The sequence below is a fragment of the Ursus maritimus genome, unplaced genomic scaffold, assembly GCF_017311325.1.
Source record: "Ursus maritimus isolate PB19 unplaced genomic scaffold, ASM1731132v1 scaffold_5, whole genome shotgun sequence".
In the NCBI taxonomy this organism is placed as follows: domain Eukaryota; kingdom Metazoa; phylum Chordata; class Mammalia; order Carnivora; family Ursidae; genus Ursus; species Ursus maritimus.
The window spans coordinates 60,002,030-60,021,116 of NW_024426663.1; the positions used below are offsets into that span (position 1 = coordinate 60,002,030).

A 19,087-nucleotide genomic window follows, 5' to 3' on the forward strand; every position below is an offset into this window, starting at 1 on the left:
AGCTGTGAGGCTGCCCCTGCCCCCTGACCTGGGTCTTGCCCCCTCCTTTCTTGGCTCCCCTGTGATCTCAGAACGTTCTTGACCATTGTTTATTAGGGAAAGATCAGATGGAGAAGCTAACAAAGCCGCCAGGAAGCCGCCAGGGTGGGACTGGGTTGGGGAGGGAAGGAGTATGGGTACATTCTCAAAGCTCCGGGAGGTGCCAGAGTAGAGGCGGGTGCTGCCAGCCCTGAGAGCCTCAGGGGGAGTGGGCTAGTCGCCAGCTCCTTCCCCTGAGCTAAGAGGAATAGCTAATGCCCTCAAACTCCAGAGTTGCTCCCAGGGGCTGGCCCTACTTATGTCATCCCCTACCCGGGAGGTGGCCGCACTAAAGATCGTGTGACCAGGGAGGGGATGGGTAGGCACCTGGCCATCTGTGTTGGAGGGGCCAGGCTGCCCCTGGGCTCCTCCGCGACCGCGCCGTCTGTGTTCTTCCAGGCCCCACGGAGCTGGCGTCAGCGCTCACCTGCGCAGCCATGGAGGCCCTGGGGCCTGGGGGCGACCGCACCTCCCCAGCCTCGTCCACTCGCAGCCTGGACCTGCGGCGGCTGTCCGCGCGCGCCGATTCGGCCTACAGCTCTTTCTCCGCGGCCTCCGGCGCTCCCGAGCCGCGCACGCCGTCGCCCGGGACCGACCTCCTCCCTTACCTAGACTGGGACTACGTGCGCGTGGTGTGGGGCGGCCCGGCCCCGGCCAGCAGCCTTCGCACGTCCCCGCAGCCCCGGCCCGCGGCGGCCGCGCGCAGTGGCCCGCGGCCCCCGGAGGTGCGGGGAACGCCGGGGCCGCTCAGCCGGCAGGCCACCCCGCTGCTGTTCGCCCTGGCGGCCGAGGCAGAGGCGGCGGCGCGGGCGGTCGAGCCGCCCAGCCCACCGGCCTCGCGGGCCGCCTACCGCCAGCGGCTGCAGGGGGCCCAGCGGCGAGTGCTCCGGGAGACGTCCTTCCAGCGCAAGGAGCTCCGCATGAGCCTTCCCGCCCGCCTGCGGCCCCCTGCCCCCGCGCGGCCCCCCGCGGCGCACCCGCGCTCGGCCTCGCTCAGCCACCCCGGCGGCGGGGAAGCGGAGCCGGCGCGCTCCCGGGCTCCCTCGAGGGGAACCGTTGGCCGGGGGCGCCTAGCCGCCCAGCAGCGGAAGTGGTGCTTCTCTGAGCCAGGGAAGCTGGACTGCGTGGGTCGGGGCGGTGGATCCGCAGGGGAATGCTCGGGGGAGGCCGGCTCCGGTTCTAGCATTGCCAGGCCCGAGCCCCAGGAGCGTAGGGTGCTGGAAGAATTCGAAGGTCACCGAAACAGACGGCTGCCTGAGACCCAGCCCCGAGGTGTAGAGGACCCAGAACCTCGATCCCTGAAGCTTGGTGATGCCTATAGGCCTTCCAGTCGGAGTCGGAGCGCTTCAGGGGAAGTCTTGGCTCCCTGGCAAGGTCCAGGAGGGGTCATGCCCGTTGTCCAGGTGTGGAAGATAGGGGCTGCAGGCTTGGGGTGGGGGACATCTGGGAGACTGAAAATTTGAGCTACATTTCAAGCAACTGTTTGCCTTTCCAGGCTGTTCCGCAAGGAGCAGAATCCCCCAGACCATTGTTTCAGGTCAAACTTGCCAGGTGAGAGACATGGACCACTGTGGGACTGCAAGTTGGAGAAAAGCAGTTTTCATAGCTCTTGCCCAAGAAAGAGAGCGCCCCTCACCTACCCTCACTTTGAGCCTTCTAATTCTGTCTTTTGCAAACTACAACCCCTACAGTCCCCCCACACCCACCCCAACCCCACTCTGTCTCTGCAGCACCCACCGCAGCACCAAGAGCTTCCTTCCTAGGCACTGTGGCCAGTGTGGGGTCCCTTCCTCCAGGTTCCTGACTCAGAAGGAAGCTGCAGCCGTGTGTCCCGCAGAGTATCCCCGGAGCAGTCCCACTGACTGGGAACAGAGGGTCTCAGAGACATGCATGGGGTCTGCCCGGCTCCCATCCCTTCCAGATGATGAGGTTTTCCTGGAGGAAGTCCCCCTGGTCAGAAGGAGATCACCTCCAGACACCCATGCCCCCCCAGGAAACCCACCCTGGTGAGTTGCCTCTTGCTTCCAAGCAGAGTGAGACATCCCCTTCCCACACATATCAACAAAATGCTAGAGGGACGGGGAGCCCTCTCCTAGCTGAAGCCTGGGAGCCTGGCTGGTAGGGACGGGGACAGGTGGCCCTTGGAGGTCAATGCTCATCTTTGGACAGAGCTTGTTCTGATTCAGTGTCTCTTCCACTCCCAGTGTCCATGTCTCTGACCAGCAGTATGGAACTGGCTCGGGCCAGAGGGCTGACCAGGCTGCAGTTCCCCCGGAGCACCCCTTCCATGAGCACCCAGAGACTGCAGGGGCAGATGACTGCTGGCAGAGGATAAATGGTTCAGTGGGTGTCTCTAAGACCATAAGCTATAGCCCCCCCAGGACTGCAAATGGCGACATCGCAACCTTTGACCCCAGTGGACTGCTGACCATTGACTCACTTGCAGCTGCAGAGAGCGACCCTCTCAAACCTCTCCCAGTTGATGCCCTGGGACCTCCAAGCAACAATACCCCTGGTGCTCCTGGCCATACTGCCCTGGCTTGGGGCATGGGCCAGCCCGGTTCCAGGCCAACATGGCCCAGTCCTCGCCTTGAGGAGCTGGTTCAGGAGCTGGCCCGACTGGATCCCTCTATGAGTGACACTCTCACTTCCTGTCCCAGCCCAGAGCTGCCCCTGGACCTCCTAGATGGGCTCGTTCCTTTAGCAGAGGTCTGGGCTGCAATGAGGCCAGCCTGTGAGGAGGCTGGGAAGGAGGCTGGTGGTAGTCCTGAGCCAGGGTGAGTGATGGGCACCAGGGACTCAGGGGATTCTAAGTCCCTGCAGTCTGGGGCAGGACAACCCAGGGAGCTCTGGCTTTGTCCTCAGGTTCTATCTATTTAGCTCCAGCCAGCTCCTGCCAACTTCTCAAGAGGATTCAAGGTTTGAAAACCATACCACCCACTCTGTGCCTGACCAGGTCTGTGGCCAGGGTCTCCCTGATCCAAATAACAACATCCAAGCCAAGAAAGTGAGTGAGGAGGGGGTGGTGGAGATTGGGGGTGGTGAGAGCCCAGACTACGGGCTGAGGAGTCTGGGTCAGGCCTCACCTTTAAGTACTCACGCCTTCCCTGCAGATGGAGCTAGCCGACCTCCTCCAGAAGATGCTGCGGAGCCTTCAGGCGGAGCAGGAGCAGCTGCACGGCGCGGCCCAGGCTTGGGCCAGGCGCGGGGCTTCTCTGGAGGCCGCGGTGAGCCAGGCCTGTGCTCCCCGCGACCTAGAGCGGTTCAGCGGGTTCATGGCCGACCTAGAGCGCGTGCTTGGCCTGCTTCTGCTGCTGGGCAGTCGCCTGGCCCGCGTGCGGCGCGCCCTGGCGCGGGCGGGCGCAGACAGCGACCCAGACGAGCAGGTGACAGGGGTGGAGGCTGGGGAGAGCGGGGCGGGGAGGGGCCTGCCGGCGCGGTCCGGGACAACCGCGGCACCCTGCCCTGCTCACGGCGCGCTCTCCCTGGCCGCAGGCCTCTCTGCGGCAGCGGCTCGGGCTCCTGCTGCGGCAGCGGGAAGACGCCAAGGAGCTGAAGGAGCACGTGGCGCGGCGCGAGCGGGCCCTGCGCGAGGTGCTGGTGCGGGCCCTGCCCGCCGAGGAGCTGAGCGCCTATCGCGCCCTGCTGGCCGGCAAGGCCGCCGTCCTGGCCCAGCAGCGCAGCCTGGACGAGCGGGTCCGGCTCCTTCAGGACCAACTCGACGCCGTCAGGGGCGACCTTGGCCATCGCCCCCTGCCTCCCAGTTTGGCCTGGCCCCCAGAGACCCGTCTTCCAGATAAACCGCCCTTCTTTCCACCCCTCGTCTAATTACAGGCGGTGGGGGGTGGGGAGCGCTGCCTCTGCCCCTCACCCACATCACTGGGGGTGACTCTGGTTGATTTGGTGCTTTTCCCTTGCGGGGAGGGGGAAGACCCAGGCGGGATCTTCCCAGGATACTTCTAAGTATTTTCATGTAGCCTTACCCAATTCTTGTGCATTATTTGGTAATTAATTTATGGATTTTTAAAACTGCAGTATTCCCCCCTTTTTGTGAGGAGAGAGGCTCTGTCTGCGTTAGTATGAGGCAGAGGAGACAAATCAGGAGCATTTCAACTTAATCTGCAAAATGGTCTTTTTTTCTTTCCTTAATAATAATTTATGTGAGAAGTGTGTCTGTCACCTGGGGTCTAGCCTGGGGGAGGAATCTTGTTTACAGACAACGGACACCAGCCTTGCCTGACTAGAGCAGAAGAGAGATTTGCTGGAGGACCTCAGTCAGGTCTGGGAAACCCTCAGAAGACTGGGATACAGGCTTGAAGCCAGGAGGGCCCAAGGGGGATGCCAGGCCTTCTGACTGACTCTGCTGCCACCAGCAATCCCTACAGTTCTGGTGACTGCATCACTACCACAACGGCCGAGGCCTGACTAGCCGGCCCCAGGTCTCCTTTCCTGGTTTTTACCCAAGCCTCCAACCTCAAAAGTAGAAGTGGGGGTGACTGCTTCCCTTCAAGACTCAAGGGATAGGGAATTTCCCCATACACAAAATAGTTTCAGTTGCTTTGCTGCCTAAAAAGCTTGACAAATTCAGGGACATTTATTCCAAGACTCAGAAAGAATTATACTGTCAAAAATGAGTTTATCCAATATCTCCTTGGAAATCCCACCAGATCCACTGGGCTTGAGGAGGGCTGTTGGGCAGGGGAGCTGAAGGTGAAGGCATGGGAGACCTGGAGACCCAGAATGGGGGGCGGGGGGTTGAGGACCTGGAGAGGCAGCTTTGCTTGTGTGCTAGAGAGGCTAAGCTGGGGTGAGCTGGGGTTGGGAGTGGGGAGTTAGGTGCTGGTGTGGAATGAAACGGAGGACACACACTCCCCTCTGCGTCAGCCTTGTGTGCACAGAGTCAATGCTAAGTGCTCAAATATACATGTGAAAATGTGCTTTAGTATTTGTAGCTGCACATGCCAGGGCCCAGAACATTGTTCATGCAAATGTTGTGTATTTTTGGAAGTTGGGCACTGAAAAGGCATGTGTATGTGTATTTAAAGCCAACTGACCCCAAAGTGAGAAATCTCTGCTTCTGGGCTTGTTTTCTGATGCGTATTGTCACTAAGTGCGACTGGTTGGGAATTTTAAATGGTCCTATTCATCCCAAAAGCATTAGTTACAACAGTCGGGCTATTGAGCACAGAACAATGCTAACATTGTGCCTCTTTATAAAAAACATATGGGGCTCCTGCTGAGGCAGTCGTGGGTTCTAACATTATGCTTTGCTTCTCTCCTTTGAACGCTTGTGGGCGGGGCCTCCGAGCCAAAGGCCTCAGCCTAGCAGGGCAGCTTGCTTTGAGATAGTCTGGACGGAATAAACTTATTGCTGCCTTTTGCCCTGTGCAGCACTCCCTGCATTCTCCCATTGTGATATTCTTAGAAAAACACTTAACAGTCATCAGTTAGGCCAATGGAAATTGGGTACTATTCAGATAAAGTACTTCCAGCCCGGGATGGACTAGAGGAGCAGAGCCTGCCATGGTCCCGTTAAACTGCACTTTGGCTCTGTGCTGAGTTTTTCCACGGGGAATTATGAGGCTCCTGTGCTTGTCCTTACCAGATGGGGAGAGTAGGGCCACACCTCCTGTACCCATCCTTTCGTCTGGCCTCTGTGTTCTTCCTGCCCCATTTTATGTCCCTTCCACACTCTTATTCTGTCAGAGTGCAAGAATAAGCACCAAAGGTGTTCAGTATTGGCACCACAGACTTTTTTTTTTAAGACCTTTTATTTGTTAGAGAGAGAAAGCACGGGGAGGGGCAGAGGGAGAGGGAGAAGCGGACTCCCCCCATGAGCGGGGAGCCGCACAAGGGGCTGGATTCCAGGACCCTGAAATCATGACCTGAGCCGAAGGCAGGCCATAACCCACTGAGCCACCCAGACTAAGACTTTTGATGGTGGTGCGTAGGCCGGCGCCAGAGGCCCGGTGACTTCCACCCGCCAGGACGCTGCCAGCAGAGGGCACTGTTCGCTCTGTGATGAAGACTACCGACACTTGCCCGAGCCTCCTCCCCAGGCAGTAGGCCCTTTGGCCTAAAGCACCGGGGCTTTGCCTTCCCGGCAGAGCAGCGCTCCTTTAGCCTGAAGGCTGGATCTGAGCCTTTTTGCTTCTGTCGGAAAGAAATTCTGGCCAGCCGGCCACGGGGAAGCTGGCTTGCTTTCCTTTGCCACCAGGCCTTGGTTGGAAAGTTGTTGGTTAATGAGAAGTGGGGAGGAGGGAAGCCGGGGGTGTTGATCTCGAGTATCAGTATCAAAAAGAGCCTTATTTAGTTTCCCGGGGTGGAAAAGAGGGTTTCATGGGTCTCCGTTGGGGTTTCTGCCTCCACCTCCTCAAGCCTCCAGCGCCCGCGCCTGTTGGTTCCGCCCCCAGCCCCGCTGCCTGCGGCGCTGTCCTCTGGCTCTTTGCAGAGGGCAGGCTTCGGCTGGCGTTGTTGCTAGGCAACAGGCAGCCCCGCGGCCGCCTCCCCCGCTCGCCTCGTCCCGCCCCCGCTGCTCCTCCTAATATGGATTTAATTAGTGTACTTTTTACCTTCAGACTGTAAATTGCAAACCGAATAGGGAAGCAGCGTTCTGCGGCGCCCCAAACCCGCGCGCATTCTGTCTGGAACAGCCTGCTCGGCACACCACGTACCACCGCGAGGGGCGGCTGTAAAAGTCAGGGATCCTCGCAGGAACAAATCGCGGTGCTGTTCATTCACATGTAAATCAGAAGCTTGGGTGGAAATTTAGGTCAAATGTGGTTGAGCCCCGCAGAGAGAAGAGGTGAAAGGGGAGTGTGGGGGCAGAAGGAAGAAAAGGTGGGGGCCGGCAACTGCTATGGAGCAATCCTCTCCAAGACCTCGCACGCAGTGTTACCGTCACAGCCTGGCTACGTGTCAGACGGGCAGGGTGGGTGTTTACCTGTTGTCGTTGAAACTTAAATCAGCACCACCTTCTCCCTAGGAAGGTTTTTTTTCCGCCTCTGGAGGAGACATCTGGACATATCCCCACCCCCACTACACACACACACCCCTTGTTTCTCCGTCTCTACCTTTTTTCCACTTCCCTGCAGAAACACCTGAGGCCGCCCGTGCTTCACAGGTTCAAGTCCAGAGGTGTGGCTGTTCTGGAAGGGTAAGGCGAGGACAGAGGTTCAAGGCAAAAGGCTATTTGGAGAGCACTAAAAAGTCTATTCATCAAACTATTCTAAAAGGCCAAATAATTTCTTCCAGGAAAAGGCCAAAAAAGGCAGAGAATATGGGTTCTGAGTGGGCCCAGCTTTAGAACTGCGTTGAGCGCTTTCAGTCCAGCTGGCTGGCTGACATCTGTTTAGGTCTGGAAGACAGTGGTAGGGATGCTAAGGGAGTGTGCATGAAGAAAGACGTTGTGATGTCTATTTTTAACTAAAGTGATATACAAAATGTGAGATAATCTCCCTTTGGTGGGAATACATTTTTTCCCAGCAGAGTCCATTGTTATTTATGTGTAAAAATACTAACATGGTTAAAGAATGGTGATCTTGTAAAGCAAAGCCACAGATGAGAGCTATTTGGTTTTGGAATGCAGCTAGATACCCCTATGGGACCAGCTGGGCACCCTTGGTAATATTTCAAGATGGTGTTGCGGTTCCCAAGGAGCTCTACCTACTCCTTCCCTATGCTCTACCCTTCTCGCAGCCTGTTGGATAGATAGTGCCAGTCTTACGGCCCATGGAGGAGGGAGATAGAGCTTGGAGAACAGGTGACTTGCCTAAGGTCATTAGATGAGTAAGGGCTGCGACGAGACCACCTTGGTTTTCTGCGGCAGGACACTGTGATGGAAAAGAGCACCAGGAAGCCATCCCAGCTCTGATAGTTATAGCTGTGAAGCCTGGAGTTTCTGAAGTTATTTACAGTTTCTTGAGGCTTCTCTTTCCTCACTTTAAATTCAAGATACTAACAGGACATACCTTGTAAGGTTGAGGTTAATACCTGCATAGTGGTTAAAACTGTGCCTGGCCCTTAATAAACACAGGCTGTAGGTGCATCAGCCATATCCTGGTCTCCATTAGATAAGTGAGACACATTCTAGAACAACCTCCAACCTCCTTTAAAGGAAGTATAAACCTTTATTTAAAAGCTTGCTCTGGATGACTCATACACATCTGTATAACAATTAACTTCTCCCCCATTAAAAGGAGTGATTCTCTTCCCTGTGACAATTCTAGCCAGCTAAACTGCCTTAATGTATAAGCAACTTTTTTTTTTTGTCATTCGTTGAAAATACCCCTCACAGGTGTACCTCCTGCTAGACAATATATGGTTATTGAAAACTTTCCATATGCATATCACAGTATAATTTCCTACTGACTTATAGTTTCAGAAAGTCTTGACCTGCAAGGAAAAAACAGTGGTTTCTAACACCTAAGTTTTAGGCGTATTGATCCTAGACTCTTGCCAAATGTTTTATTTCACTTGGAAGGCTTGCAGCCGGCCTTTCTGAAACACAAAGGTTCTTCTGGCAGTTTAAGTAACCCTCCTCTGATTTAAGTGTGTAATAGACATTGGTTAATGTTATTACTACTTTGCGGGTTTAGATTTTGTCTTTCTCAGGGCAGGTCATACCTGTGTTTGTGACCTTTGTTATCCTGTTTCCGTCAAGCCTCTCTTTTACCATGCAAAACCTCTGACATTTTTTTCTGTGTTCTAGACCTTCAGCAGCTGAGATTGCTGTAATTATTGCCTCCCACAATTTTCCTGCAGAGGCAGATTTAATTTGCATTTTTAAATAATTTATGCAGCTTAGCTAGAGTTCCAGGCAAGGAAGGTGGGAAGGGTCAGATCAGGGCCTGCATTCATCTGTTGTTATTTTTTGGATGCTATATTCGTGTGTGGATGCAGCCTGCATTTAGCTGATCAATTCAAACACTTTGAATAATAGAACACCTGGAAGAGGCAGAAGAGGATGAGGAGAAACTGAAGAAATTCAGTAGATAAAAAGAAAAGAAAAATAGAATAGCAAAAGCTGGAGAATGTTTAAGGGAAGTACGTTATTACACAAGCAGGAACAAAATGGGAGACTTGTTTATTTCATTGCTTAAATCAAAACATTCCATTAAGGACGGCCTTAAATAATGTTGGAGGCCTCACTGAGATAGATATATGGAGGGGAGAACCCACACTCCCCTGTGCCACAAAAACTATCTGATATAACTAATGACATGCAAACATAATTTGCAAAAGCAGAGCATTGCCACAATATTTTAAAAAGGCTGGTTAAGCAAATAGAGTCCCATCTTTAAAACAGAAAAAGAGCCATTATAGTTACAATGTGTTGAACCTGGGACCTCTTGGTAAATAGCTACAAACCTTCTCAATTACAGATGGGAACAAAGGTCCAGAGAAGTTAAGCCATCCCTCTAACATCACTGAGCAAAGAATTCTGCATTTGCTATTTTGGAATAATTTGTTTGCTTTTAGATGGCTTTTAAAGGTGGATATAACATACTTTCTGTTTCTATAGAATTTTCATATAAAATAGTTGCTGTTTAAGTGTATCCACTTAACCAGTTATTTTTCTCCTCTAATGCATTCACAGATAAATCACACTTAAAAAACTAATATTCATGACAAATCAAAATAATCACCCACCAGTGCCGAAGACACTGTTTATATTTCATAAAGACAACCAGAAATTAAAAGTATTTGCTAAAATGTCTCTTTCCTCTCACTGTTAAATCATTCTCACTCCCAAGATGCACTTGTTTCCTAATATTGAGCATTCACAGTACGACTGAAATTAATTACATTCACAATGGTCACATTCTGTGCTCGAGTCTCTCTAGAATCTTGAGCGCCTAAAATGAGGTAGATAAACGTTTAAGGGTTTTGTTGGTTGGGACTAATTTCCTTTAGATCCTGATCATCTGGGTTGTTTTTTTTCAATAGAATTCCAAAATACTTAGCAAAAGATTGAAAATGAGCATTTTGCCTAAAAATGGAAAAATATAATTTCAAAAGGTTATTATGAAAGTTGTTTTACCTCATTTTAATTTAAAAACAGGATAAAAGCATCAGATTACAAAACCGCTAGGTATCTTAAAGCTGACAAACAATCCAGCATTTAAAGAGATGCTCGCTCTAGTTCTGGCTTGGGAGGGTGTACCTGCAGAGGCATCGGGTTAACTCATTCTGGGCCCTCAACTTTGATCCTAAAATTTGAGTCTCCAATGTTCAAGCCTGATTTCTGGAGTTCTTTATAGAAGGTTTCTCACTGAGATCTTGACTCCCATCTCCAGAGACAGGTCAAGCTTCAGGCAGAAGCTAGAGGCGAAGGCCCACCGGGGTTAAACAGGCTTCGGTGGACAAACTGGAAACAGGATGAAGCCACAGGTGTTGAGCCGCTGTTCTGGGCAGGCTCAGACTGTTAGGGGCAGGCCAGGTGACATCAACCAAGCTGAGCTTCAGGGACCGTCAGGTTGTGGGGGGCAGGCTGGGCACTAAACCAGCCAAGGGCCCCGGAGTAGGTCGACGAGAGATTTCTGAAAAAGCCGGCAGGCCACTGCGAGTCTTTGTCTTTTTACGGGGAGCCATGGGCGAGGCGCCCAAAAACTTGCTGAAGGAGCCCGACTTCCTCATGCCTCGAGCCAGGTCTTGGAGCATCAGGTCATCGGCCAGGACACCCAGAAACGCGCTGGTGGTGGAACTGAGGATGGTCGCGGCCACTTGCACTGGGCGCCGGGCCGCAAAAGTGCCACCGCCAGCACCCGCGGCGTCGGCCTCGGTAGAGCCTCGAAGGCAGGGGTCGCCGAGCAGGCGGCGAAGCGCATACGAGGCGCTGGGCGGCAGGTACTGGTAAGCACGCCGGCCGCTGTGGTCGCGCACGTGCACCTGCGCACCCAGGCGCACCACCAGCAGCACGGCGGCGTCCTCGTGGCCGTGCAGGGCAGCCAGGTGCAGTGGCGTGTAGCCGCCATGCGAGCGCGCGTTCACGTCCACTGGCGCGCCCCCGCGCCGCGCGACCTCCACCAGCTGCAGCGCCATCTCGCGGTTGCCGCTCTTGGCGGCCCAATGCAGGGCCGTGAAGCCAGATATGAAGTCGCGCTTGGCCGCCAGGCCGCTGTCGCGCAGCAGCAGCCCGTGTAGTTGGTGGGTCCAGCAGCCCCCAGCCGCCCGCACTAGCCACTCGTGCTCGGTCGGCTCCAGGGGCACGGCGGACGGCGGCGGCGCGGCGGGCACTTCCTCAGTGTCCGGACTCAGCAGGCGCGGGCCTGCGCGCGACAGGCGCCTCAGGTGCGGGGAGCGGCCCGGGCCCAGGCTGAGGCCCAGGCCAGACTCTTCCACCGACAGCCGCCGCAGCAGCAGCGGGGAGCTCCGTGGGCTCGGCTCTTCCGACAGCTGCCGGCGCAGGCCCTGCTCCTCCGCCCGGATCCGGAGCGCGGCGGCGCCCGCGACGCAGCGCACAGGTAGCATGCAGGGCTTCGGTGGCGGCGCGTGCAGAGGGGGTGGGGGCGCTTCTTTCGTCGCCCCGCTCCCGGGTTCCGGGGCTGGCGCCTCTGCGTGGGGCAAGGCCTCCACCGACGGCGACCTCGACGACGGGGCCACGTCTGCAGAGAGTTCCTCGGGGGGTAGGACTAGCTCAAAGGCTGGAATCTGGGGGTCGGAGGGCCCCCCTGATTGCTGGGCTGGACCTAACAACGGCTCCCCGGTTGGCTGCGTGGGCTCAGAGGCCGGAGCCTCGGGCGTGTCCTGTGGTTCTAATGGCGGGGCCGGGTCCTTACGTGGTTCCGCCGCCTGCGGCGCCGCGGCCAGGGATGGAGCCTCTGGGCCAACCGGTTCCCCCTGTGAGGCGGAAGGGATCTTCGACGGCAGGGCCGGTGCCTCGGGAGTGCCGGGGACGCACGAGGGCAGGGGCTCTGGTGCCTGCCGGGGCCGCAGCTTCTTCTTCAGCACCACGAACTTGACGCCGTCGAGCTCCTTCACCACCGCCACGTCGTTGACAAATTGCTTGAAGCGGTCCCTGCGGGCGGCGCGGCCGCGCGGGTCGCCTGCATCCAGCAGGGGTTTGAAGCGGCTCAGCAGATCCGAGTTGCGCACCTTGCCGCCGTGCTCCTGCAGGAAGCCCAGCACCGCTGCCTGGCTCACCCCGGCGGCGGCGGCGGCGGCCGCAGCGGCTAGCGCCATGGTCAGTCCAGCCCCGCAGGGGAGCCGAGGCCGCCCCTTCCCACCACCCCCTACTCCCTCGGTTCCCGGCTGCCGGGGCAGGTGCACGTCTCCGCGTCCGCTGGGACGAGCTGGAGCGGGGATTCCGGGAGCGAGGTCCTCCTCGGCCAGGCTCACCTGATCGTTTTCACCGAGGCGGGACGGGCGTGTCCCTGAAGCTGGACCTTGGTCACGCCCGCGCCGTGGAGCCCGGGTGTCTCCCGGAGGAAGGTGCGGGGGGCCGCATCGTGAGCCCACCGCCTCCGCCCCGCGGGGCCCCCAGCCTTCGGGGTAGGTTTCTGCCTTTGTATTGTGTCCAATGGGCGCGAGGCTCCATCCCCCGTGCTCGGTGCTCGCCTTACAGGTGACAGCTGCCACCAGGGCCGCGGAGGGAGTGGGGGAGCGGAAATTATCCACCGCCCCCTCCCCCACCCGGGAATTAAAGGCGCAGTGCCATACTTGAGCTGGCTCCCGGTTGCTAGGTGGGTGTGTTCCCCAGGCATTACGCGGTCCACCGGGAGAGGCAAAATTTTTTATTTCTTTAAGGAATAGTTCATCACCACGAAATACCGGGAGATTATTTAAAAGCAATAATTTATTTAAAGACCGTCAATACCTTTCCCATTGTCGACTGCGTTTCACAAGGAAAACAGCTTCTTGCAATTTGTGGCAAAGCCAATTCGTGGCGCATGGCAATGTATGTTACCGGAGGTTTAGAAGAGATGTTTTAAAAAGCGGTTGTGTCATGATAAAATACTACATTTTCACATGGAATTTTGAAAATAAAACCACAGAAAAACACAAAGAAGGAGAAATATCACTTGAAGTCACCATTAACATTTGGAAATATTTTTCTTCTCCTCCCCATACACATGTGTATACATGTTTTTGTTTTAAAATAAGAAAGCGAAATTGTAATCATGCTATTTTTTAAAAACTTCGTTTAATCCATAAATATTTATCGAGTGCCTAGTTTGTGCCAATACCTTTTCAGGCTGTAATACACCAGTTAGCAAGACAGGTAAAAACCCCTAACCTAGTGGAGATCACATGGCTGGGGAGGGGCAGAGTGGGACAGAAATAATAGGGTGAAACTGAAAATTGTATAATATGCTAGATCAATACTATGGAGAAAATAAAACAGAGGAGGGGCAGATTGTAATTTTGCACCCTATATTCAGGGTCCCACTCATTTGAAGGTCCCAATTATATAAGGACTTGAAGAGATCAGGTACTTATGCAGGTAGGTAGGAGAGGAAGCTTTTTGGCTGAGTAAACCACCAGGGCAAAAAAATGGGATCAGTTTCTTAATCTACAAACACCATACTACAAGTATATAACCAGAGGTACTATTTCTTCATAGTTAAAGAGAACAAGCCTGGAGTCAAAATTGCATGCTTGAATCATAGCTCTACCTTGGACTACTTGATTGACCTCACTGTGCCTCAGTTTTCTTACCTGTAAAGTGGGGATGTTAATAATAATGCTTACCTCATCAGGTTTTTGTGAGGCTTAAGTGAGAAAATAAACACAAGAGACTTAAACAATGCTTGGCCCACAGTAAACATTCAAATTATTATTGGTTGTATAGCAACTACTATACCATTAATAGTGACCCAAAGAACAAAGAACAGGGAAATGTGAAAGGCCATCCTTTCCCAATCCCATTTTCCAGGGCAATTTCTGTCTTCAGTCCTGTTTCCAGGATGCATATGATTTAATCTTTTTTCTCCCACTTCATATCATGACAATATCCTTTAAAAATATGTGATTTTTACTGTATCATCAAATAAATGTAGTAGTATTGCACTTTACTTGTTTTCTTATAACTGGTAGTCTATATGGTTTCCAGCTTTTAATTCTTATGGATGGTGGTGTTCCCATATAAAACTTTGTGCACATTGCTGATTAGTTCCTTAGGGTAGAATCCTACAAGGGTAATTACTAGGTCCAAGGGAATTATTTTCAAAACCCTTGAAACGTATTTCTAAATTGTTTTGCAGAAAAGTTACAGCCCCATGAAAGTACTTTGTCTTCCCTCAAAGATATTGAGTAGCATCTTCTAATTTGTCCACTTGGAAGGTGAAAAGTTGTAGCTCACGCTAGTTTCCATTTATTTTATTACTAATGATGTTAAACTTTTCCCCGCTTATTTATTGTCTAGTTGGGTTTGTTCTTTTGTGAATTGCCTTTTTCCCCCTTTACCCATTAATATTTTCTTGTTGATATGTTGTTATTAACCTTTTATTATAAATGTTGTCAAGATTTTCCCAGTTTGCCATTTGCCTTTTAATTTTATTAATGACAACTCATTTTTAATTGTAAATATTGTATCCTTGTAGCTTAAGAATGTTAGTGCAAAATAAAGAGGTACATCTCCCATTTAAAGGAGAATTCTTAGGATCAATTTACTCTGTAATATTAAGCAGTCTACATCAGAATGATAACAATGCCCTTGAGGAAGTCCATGTGTTTTTAACCTACAATGATAACTGTAATCAGCTATCATTTCTGTCCAAATATTACCTTTTCTTTAGACTCAGCTCAAATCCCACCCCTGTAAAGTCTTCTGCAGCTGCCCCAGGGACATCCTCGTCCTCCCTTCTATCTATTTCAGCAAACACTTATTGACTATCTTTGGGTGCAAAGCTGTGAGCCAGGTACTCAGGGGAGAAGGAGCAACCTGCCTTTGGAGAGCTTGCTGCTTAGTGCAATAGAGAAAAACACAATTAATTATGTTACATATCCAGATGAAACAATGCTCTGTGCGCTTACCAGCAGGTGGGTTCTAAAAGGCACTTGAGGAAGTAAGTCTTCAGGAGGCAGGCTGTATGCACAAGATGGGCAAGGGCTTGCAAGTTGGGTGGTGAAGACTGAATTCAGGGTAAACAGTCTAGTGTGTTTTCCGTTTAGGGTGTGTGCCAGAGGTACAGAAGATAATGTCGGATAAGTAATCTGGGGTCATGAATAGAGGACCTTAAATTCTAGTTTGGACTTTATCCTGTTTGCAGTAGATTGCCATGGAATGCTTGCTTTCTTTCTTTTCTTTAACAAGTAGCTTTGATTCTGTTCTTTCTTTTTTCTTTTGTTCTCCAAAAATGGTGGGTTTATTTTTTTTAAGTTTTTATTTTAATTCCTGTTCGTTAACATACAGTGTTGTATGAGTGTCCGGTGTACAATATAGTGATTCAACACTTCCATACGTCACCTGGCGCTCATCAGGACTAGTGCATTCCTTAATACCCCCCTCCCGCCTCCATCTCCCCTTCGGTAACCATCAGTTTGTTCTCTATACGCTTTAATTGTTTTCGGATTATAAAATTAATGATTATGTTTTCCCAATGTTCAATAATTTCCAGAATATAAAAGGAACAGATCACATGTTAGAGACCCATTCTTAATATTTGTTGGTTTATTCTGTGAAGCTTCTGAATACCTCCTTCGGTGTAAACGCAGCCACATACACGTTCTCTGCAGACGGCATTAGACCACACGTTGTTTCGTAGCCCACGCTGTTTTACGGCCCTCTCAAACCGACGCGGGGTGGGGAAGGGACAGAGGAGCAGCGCTGCTGGGGGTGGTGGCCTGTCCCTGGGAGAGATGGTGTGAGACACCGAGCTAGGGCGGGAGGCAGAAAGACAGGCATGGATGCCAAAGCTGTTTCAGAAGCAGAATTTGCACCCTACTGCCTGTTTTTCATGTTTAGTCACCTTCCCTTCGTTGTGATTTTTCATTTCCATAGCTACTTTTCATATGACAAATCGCTGGGTGCCTTGGAAAAATCATTCTATGATCTCATAGGAAGTGGAGCCTCCATCAAGTTGGAATTTTGTTACTGCCCCCTCTCTGCAAGAGGGGGTGGGAGAAGAACCCCCTTTGAAAGATCATATCTGATTTATGTGCTTTGAACTCATTCTGACTATGATCACTAAGAATAGACAAGGGATTAAATACTGATTGAAAAAGAGTTGCTGGCACAAGCAAAGTTTATTGACAGTGCTCAACAGGCTTCGGCTCTGAGCCGTGCAGAGCAATGTGCCCAAGGTCACAGCTTATCGTTGGCTGAGCCCAATACTAATTTGTACTCATTTACCATTTAAAATTAGATCACCAATTACTTAAAAACAATGTTCTGAATGTTTAATAAGTAAAGGGGAAAATCCCAAATAAAAATGTAGCTTGAACCTTTACACTTGTGCGTCTGAACATAATCAGCTTTAATGTTTTAAGCGATTCATTTATAATTTGGGCAAACATTAGGACGAGGATGCCAATGACATCCAGTTCCCCAGGCTGCTTTTAAGTGTTGGTGTCCTGCTGACAGGACAGTGAATCAATTCTTCCAGTGACCCAGTAGTTTGCTCGTAAATATTAGGAAAATCAAATAGAAAATGTACATTTATAGCAAGGGTACAATTTCATAATGTGTCTTGAACGTGAGAGAAAGCAATAGAAATTTGTTTTCTATTTCATTTCTCTCATTTCTTGTATCTCTCAAACATTTGTTTCTATCTCAGTTTCACAAATTCGAAGGTCAGGATAGAAGGACTTTTGTATTTTTTAAAGCCACCTTTAAAAGTAAATGTAAAATTTGAAATCCTCCATGCTCTGGGTTATATCATGTTGTGTTACATTGTTTTGTTATGTTATATTGTATTGCCTAGACCAACACACAGTATCCTTTGAATCCTATGCCTAGGCTCTGCAGAGACCCAGAGTGGATGTTTCATGTTTGTGACTGTCTTGTCTCTGTCATGGGACAAGAATAGGCTCCTTCCATTAGGCTTCATCCACCCCAGTCCGGCTCCTCTTCCTCCTGGGGTCTCACCAAAGCAACATCATCAGTAAAGAAGAGTATATGGGGCTCCAGGATATGAGGGGGATGGGTTGCCCAGAGTGGCTGTAAAGGGACTTTGCCCAAAAAGCAAGCTTTTGCAGTCATGACTTCCAGAACAAATCATGTTTTGTTCTTGCTTACTAGCGCAGAGGGACCAAGAAGGGCCTCTTTCTCATGCCTGTGACTTGTGAAGCTCCGTCTTCTTTGAGGTCGAGGGACTTTCTTTATTTCTAAATCTTAGTGACAAGTGTCAGATCGCTCGTTGTAAACTGAGTTTTTGTATCTGTGATTCATTTTTCAGGATGCTTCTCAGATTCCAGAGACTTGCTCAGTTGGTTGGTTGGTAGGGCACCTGTAGGCCTAGTCCATGGAGACTTGGGAAATTGTCCTGGCTAGGCGGACCATCGTCCTGGCTAGGCGGATCATCGTCCTGGCTAGGCGGATCATCGTCCTGGCTAGGCGGACCATCGTCCTGGCTAGGCGGATCATTGTCCTGGCTAGGCGGACCATTGTCCTGGCTAGGCGGATCATTGTCCTGGCTAGGCGGACCATTGTCCTGGCTAGGCGGATCATTGTCCTGGCTAGGCGGACCATGAGCAGATGTGGTCCTTTGCGGCCTTTAGTCATCCCTTCTTGGCCTGTTTTATTCTCGTAGATGAGTTTTGACTCAAAAATGTTTACCCCTGGGGCGCCTGGGTGGCTCAGTCATTAAGCGTCTGCCTTCAGCTCAGGTCATGATCCTGGGGTCCTGGGTCCTGGGATCGAGCCCCACATTGGGTCCCTGTTCAGCAGGGAGCCTGCTTCTCCCTCTCCCACTCCCCCTGCTTGTGTTCCCTCTCTCGCAGTCTCTCTCTGTGTCAAATAAATAAAATCTTAAAAAAAAAAAAAAGTTCACCCTCCCCAAGACGGATATTTGGGGCTCCTTTTTATTTTCAAGGGAGTCAGTGTCTAAATTAGGAGAGCTTACTTTGAGAGGCCTGCAAAGTGCTATTTTAACCATTTCCTGAATCATAAAGTGGAGTCCCTGCTTGAGTCAGGGTGAACAAAACAGCAACCCAGAGGCCATTCCACTAAGGACTCCCCATCACATGGGCTTAGAGAAGACAGCACCAAGTGTATGGCCATGTGAAATCCACCGACAGCATCTGGCTTTAAAGACGGACGGAACATTTCAAATCTTCGCTGAACTCTAGTACTATGCATACTACTAAGTATACTATGTAGTATATTATGTTTAACTTGCCTTCCATGTAGCAACATGGCTAAAGATAGAAAGGATTCTTAGATACCAATTTATCCAACTTCCCAGTCAGTGGTTCCAAGAGCTCATTAACAGAGAGCTCCAAATAAACTAATTTGAAGTAACTTATACAAAGCCTGAAAGCTATGCGTGGACGGAGACCCTCCCTTCTGGAGGGGATGTGTTGGGGGAGGGGTCAGGCTGAGGTCTGCGGTTGGGGAGTGGCCGGAGGTGGGAGGTGGGTGGTGGGGTGGGCAGGCAGCCAAAGGGCTAGTTCCAGGTCCTCAGCCAGATCTGCTTGCTTGCTGCTTCGAGACTATCAGCTAAGTAAATATGGAACAGTTTTATTAACAGCTCTCAGAGTAATAATTGGTGACATTGAACAATGGGCAAGAAACAGGAAGATGAACCCTGCCTCTGAGGCTGTGTGGTCTGGAGAAGAGGCCATTAACAGTACGGCTTGAACTTATCTGACTGAGCATCAGTGGAACACAAGCAGTGCTAAATGGGAGCAAGGGTAATACAGGTCCTTTTCCTGTATTATTTCCTATATTCCTACTCCTGAGATGGCTCAGGCTCCCGGGAGTGAGATGCTGCGTCTTACCACTCGGGATATAACTCTAAATGTCCCATAAATAGAGATAATGATGGAATGGTGACAGTGTGTCACATAATAGTGACTCTCATTGCTTGATTTTTCTGTTTCAGAGTGGGGTCAGAGGACACTGTCC

General features: G+C 51.4%; 2 protein-coding genes across 2 annotated transcripts; one reads left to right on the forward strand and one right to left on the reverse strand.

Moving 5' to 3' along the window:
• Positions 1-480: 480 nt before the first annotated feature.
• SHROOM1 (shroom family member 1) lies at positions 481-5,438 on the forward strand. The gene is made up of 7 exons (XM_040622461.1): positions 481-1,481; positions 1,574-1,629; positions 1,875-2,084; positions 2,283-2,855; positions 2,944-3,085; positions 3,192-3,464; positions 3,574-5,438. Exons 1-7 carry the CDS (start codon positions 516-518, stop codon positions 3,904-3,906), a joined length of 2,553 nt encoding a protein of 850 aa, XP_040478395.1. The 5' UTR covers positions 481-515; the 3' UTR covers positions 3,907-5,438.
• Positions 5,439-10,551: 5,113 nt separating this feature from the next.
• On the reverse strand, positions 10,552-12,489 carry SOWAHA (sosondowah ankyrin repeat domain family member A). Its single transcript, XM_040621935.1, has one exon. The coding sequence runs from the start codon at positions 12,259-12,261 to the stop codon at positions 10,552-10,554; it is 1,710 nt and encodes a 569-aa protein (XP_040477869.1). The 5' UTR covers positions 12,262-12,489.
• Positions 12,490-19,087: the final 6,598 nt, after the last annotated feature.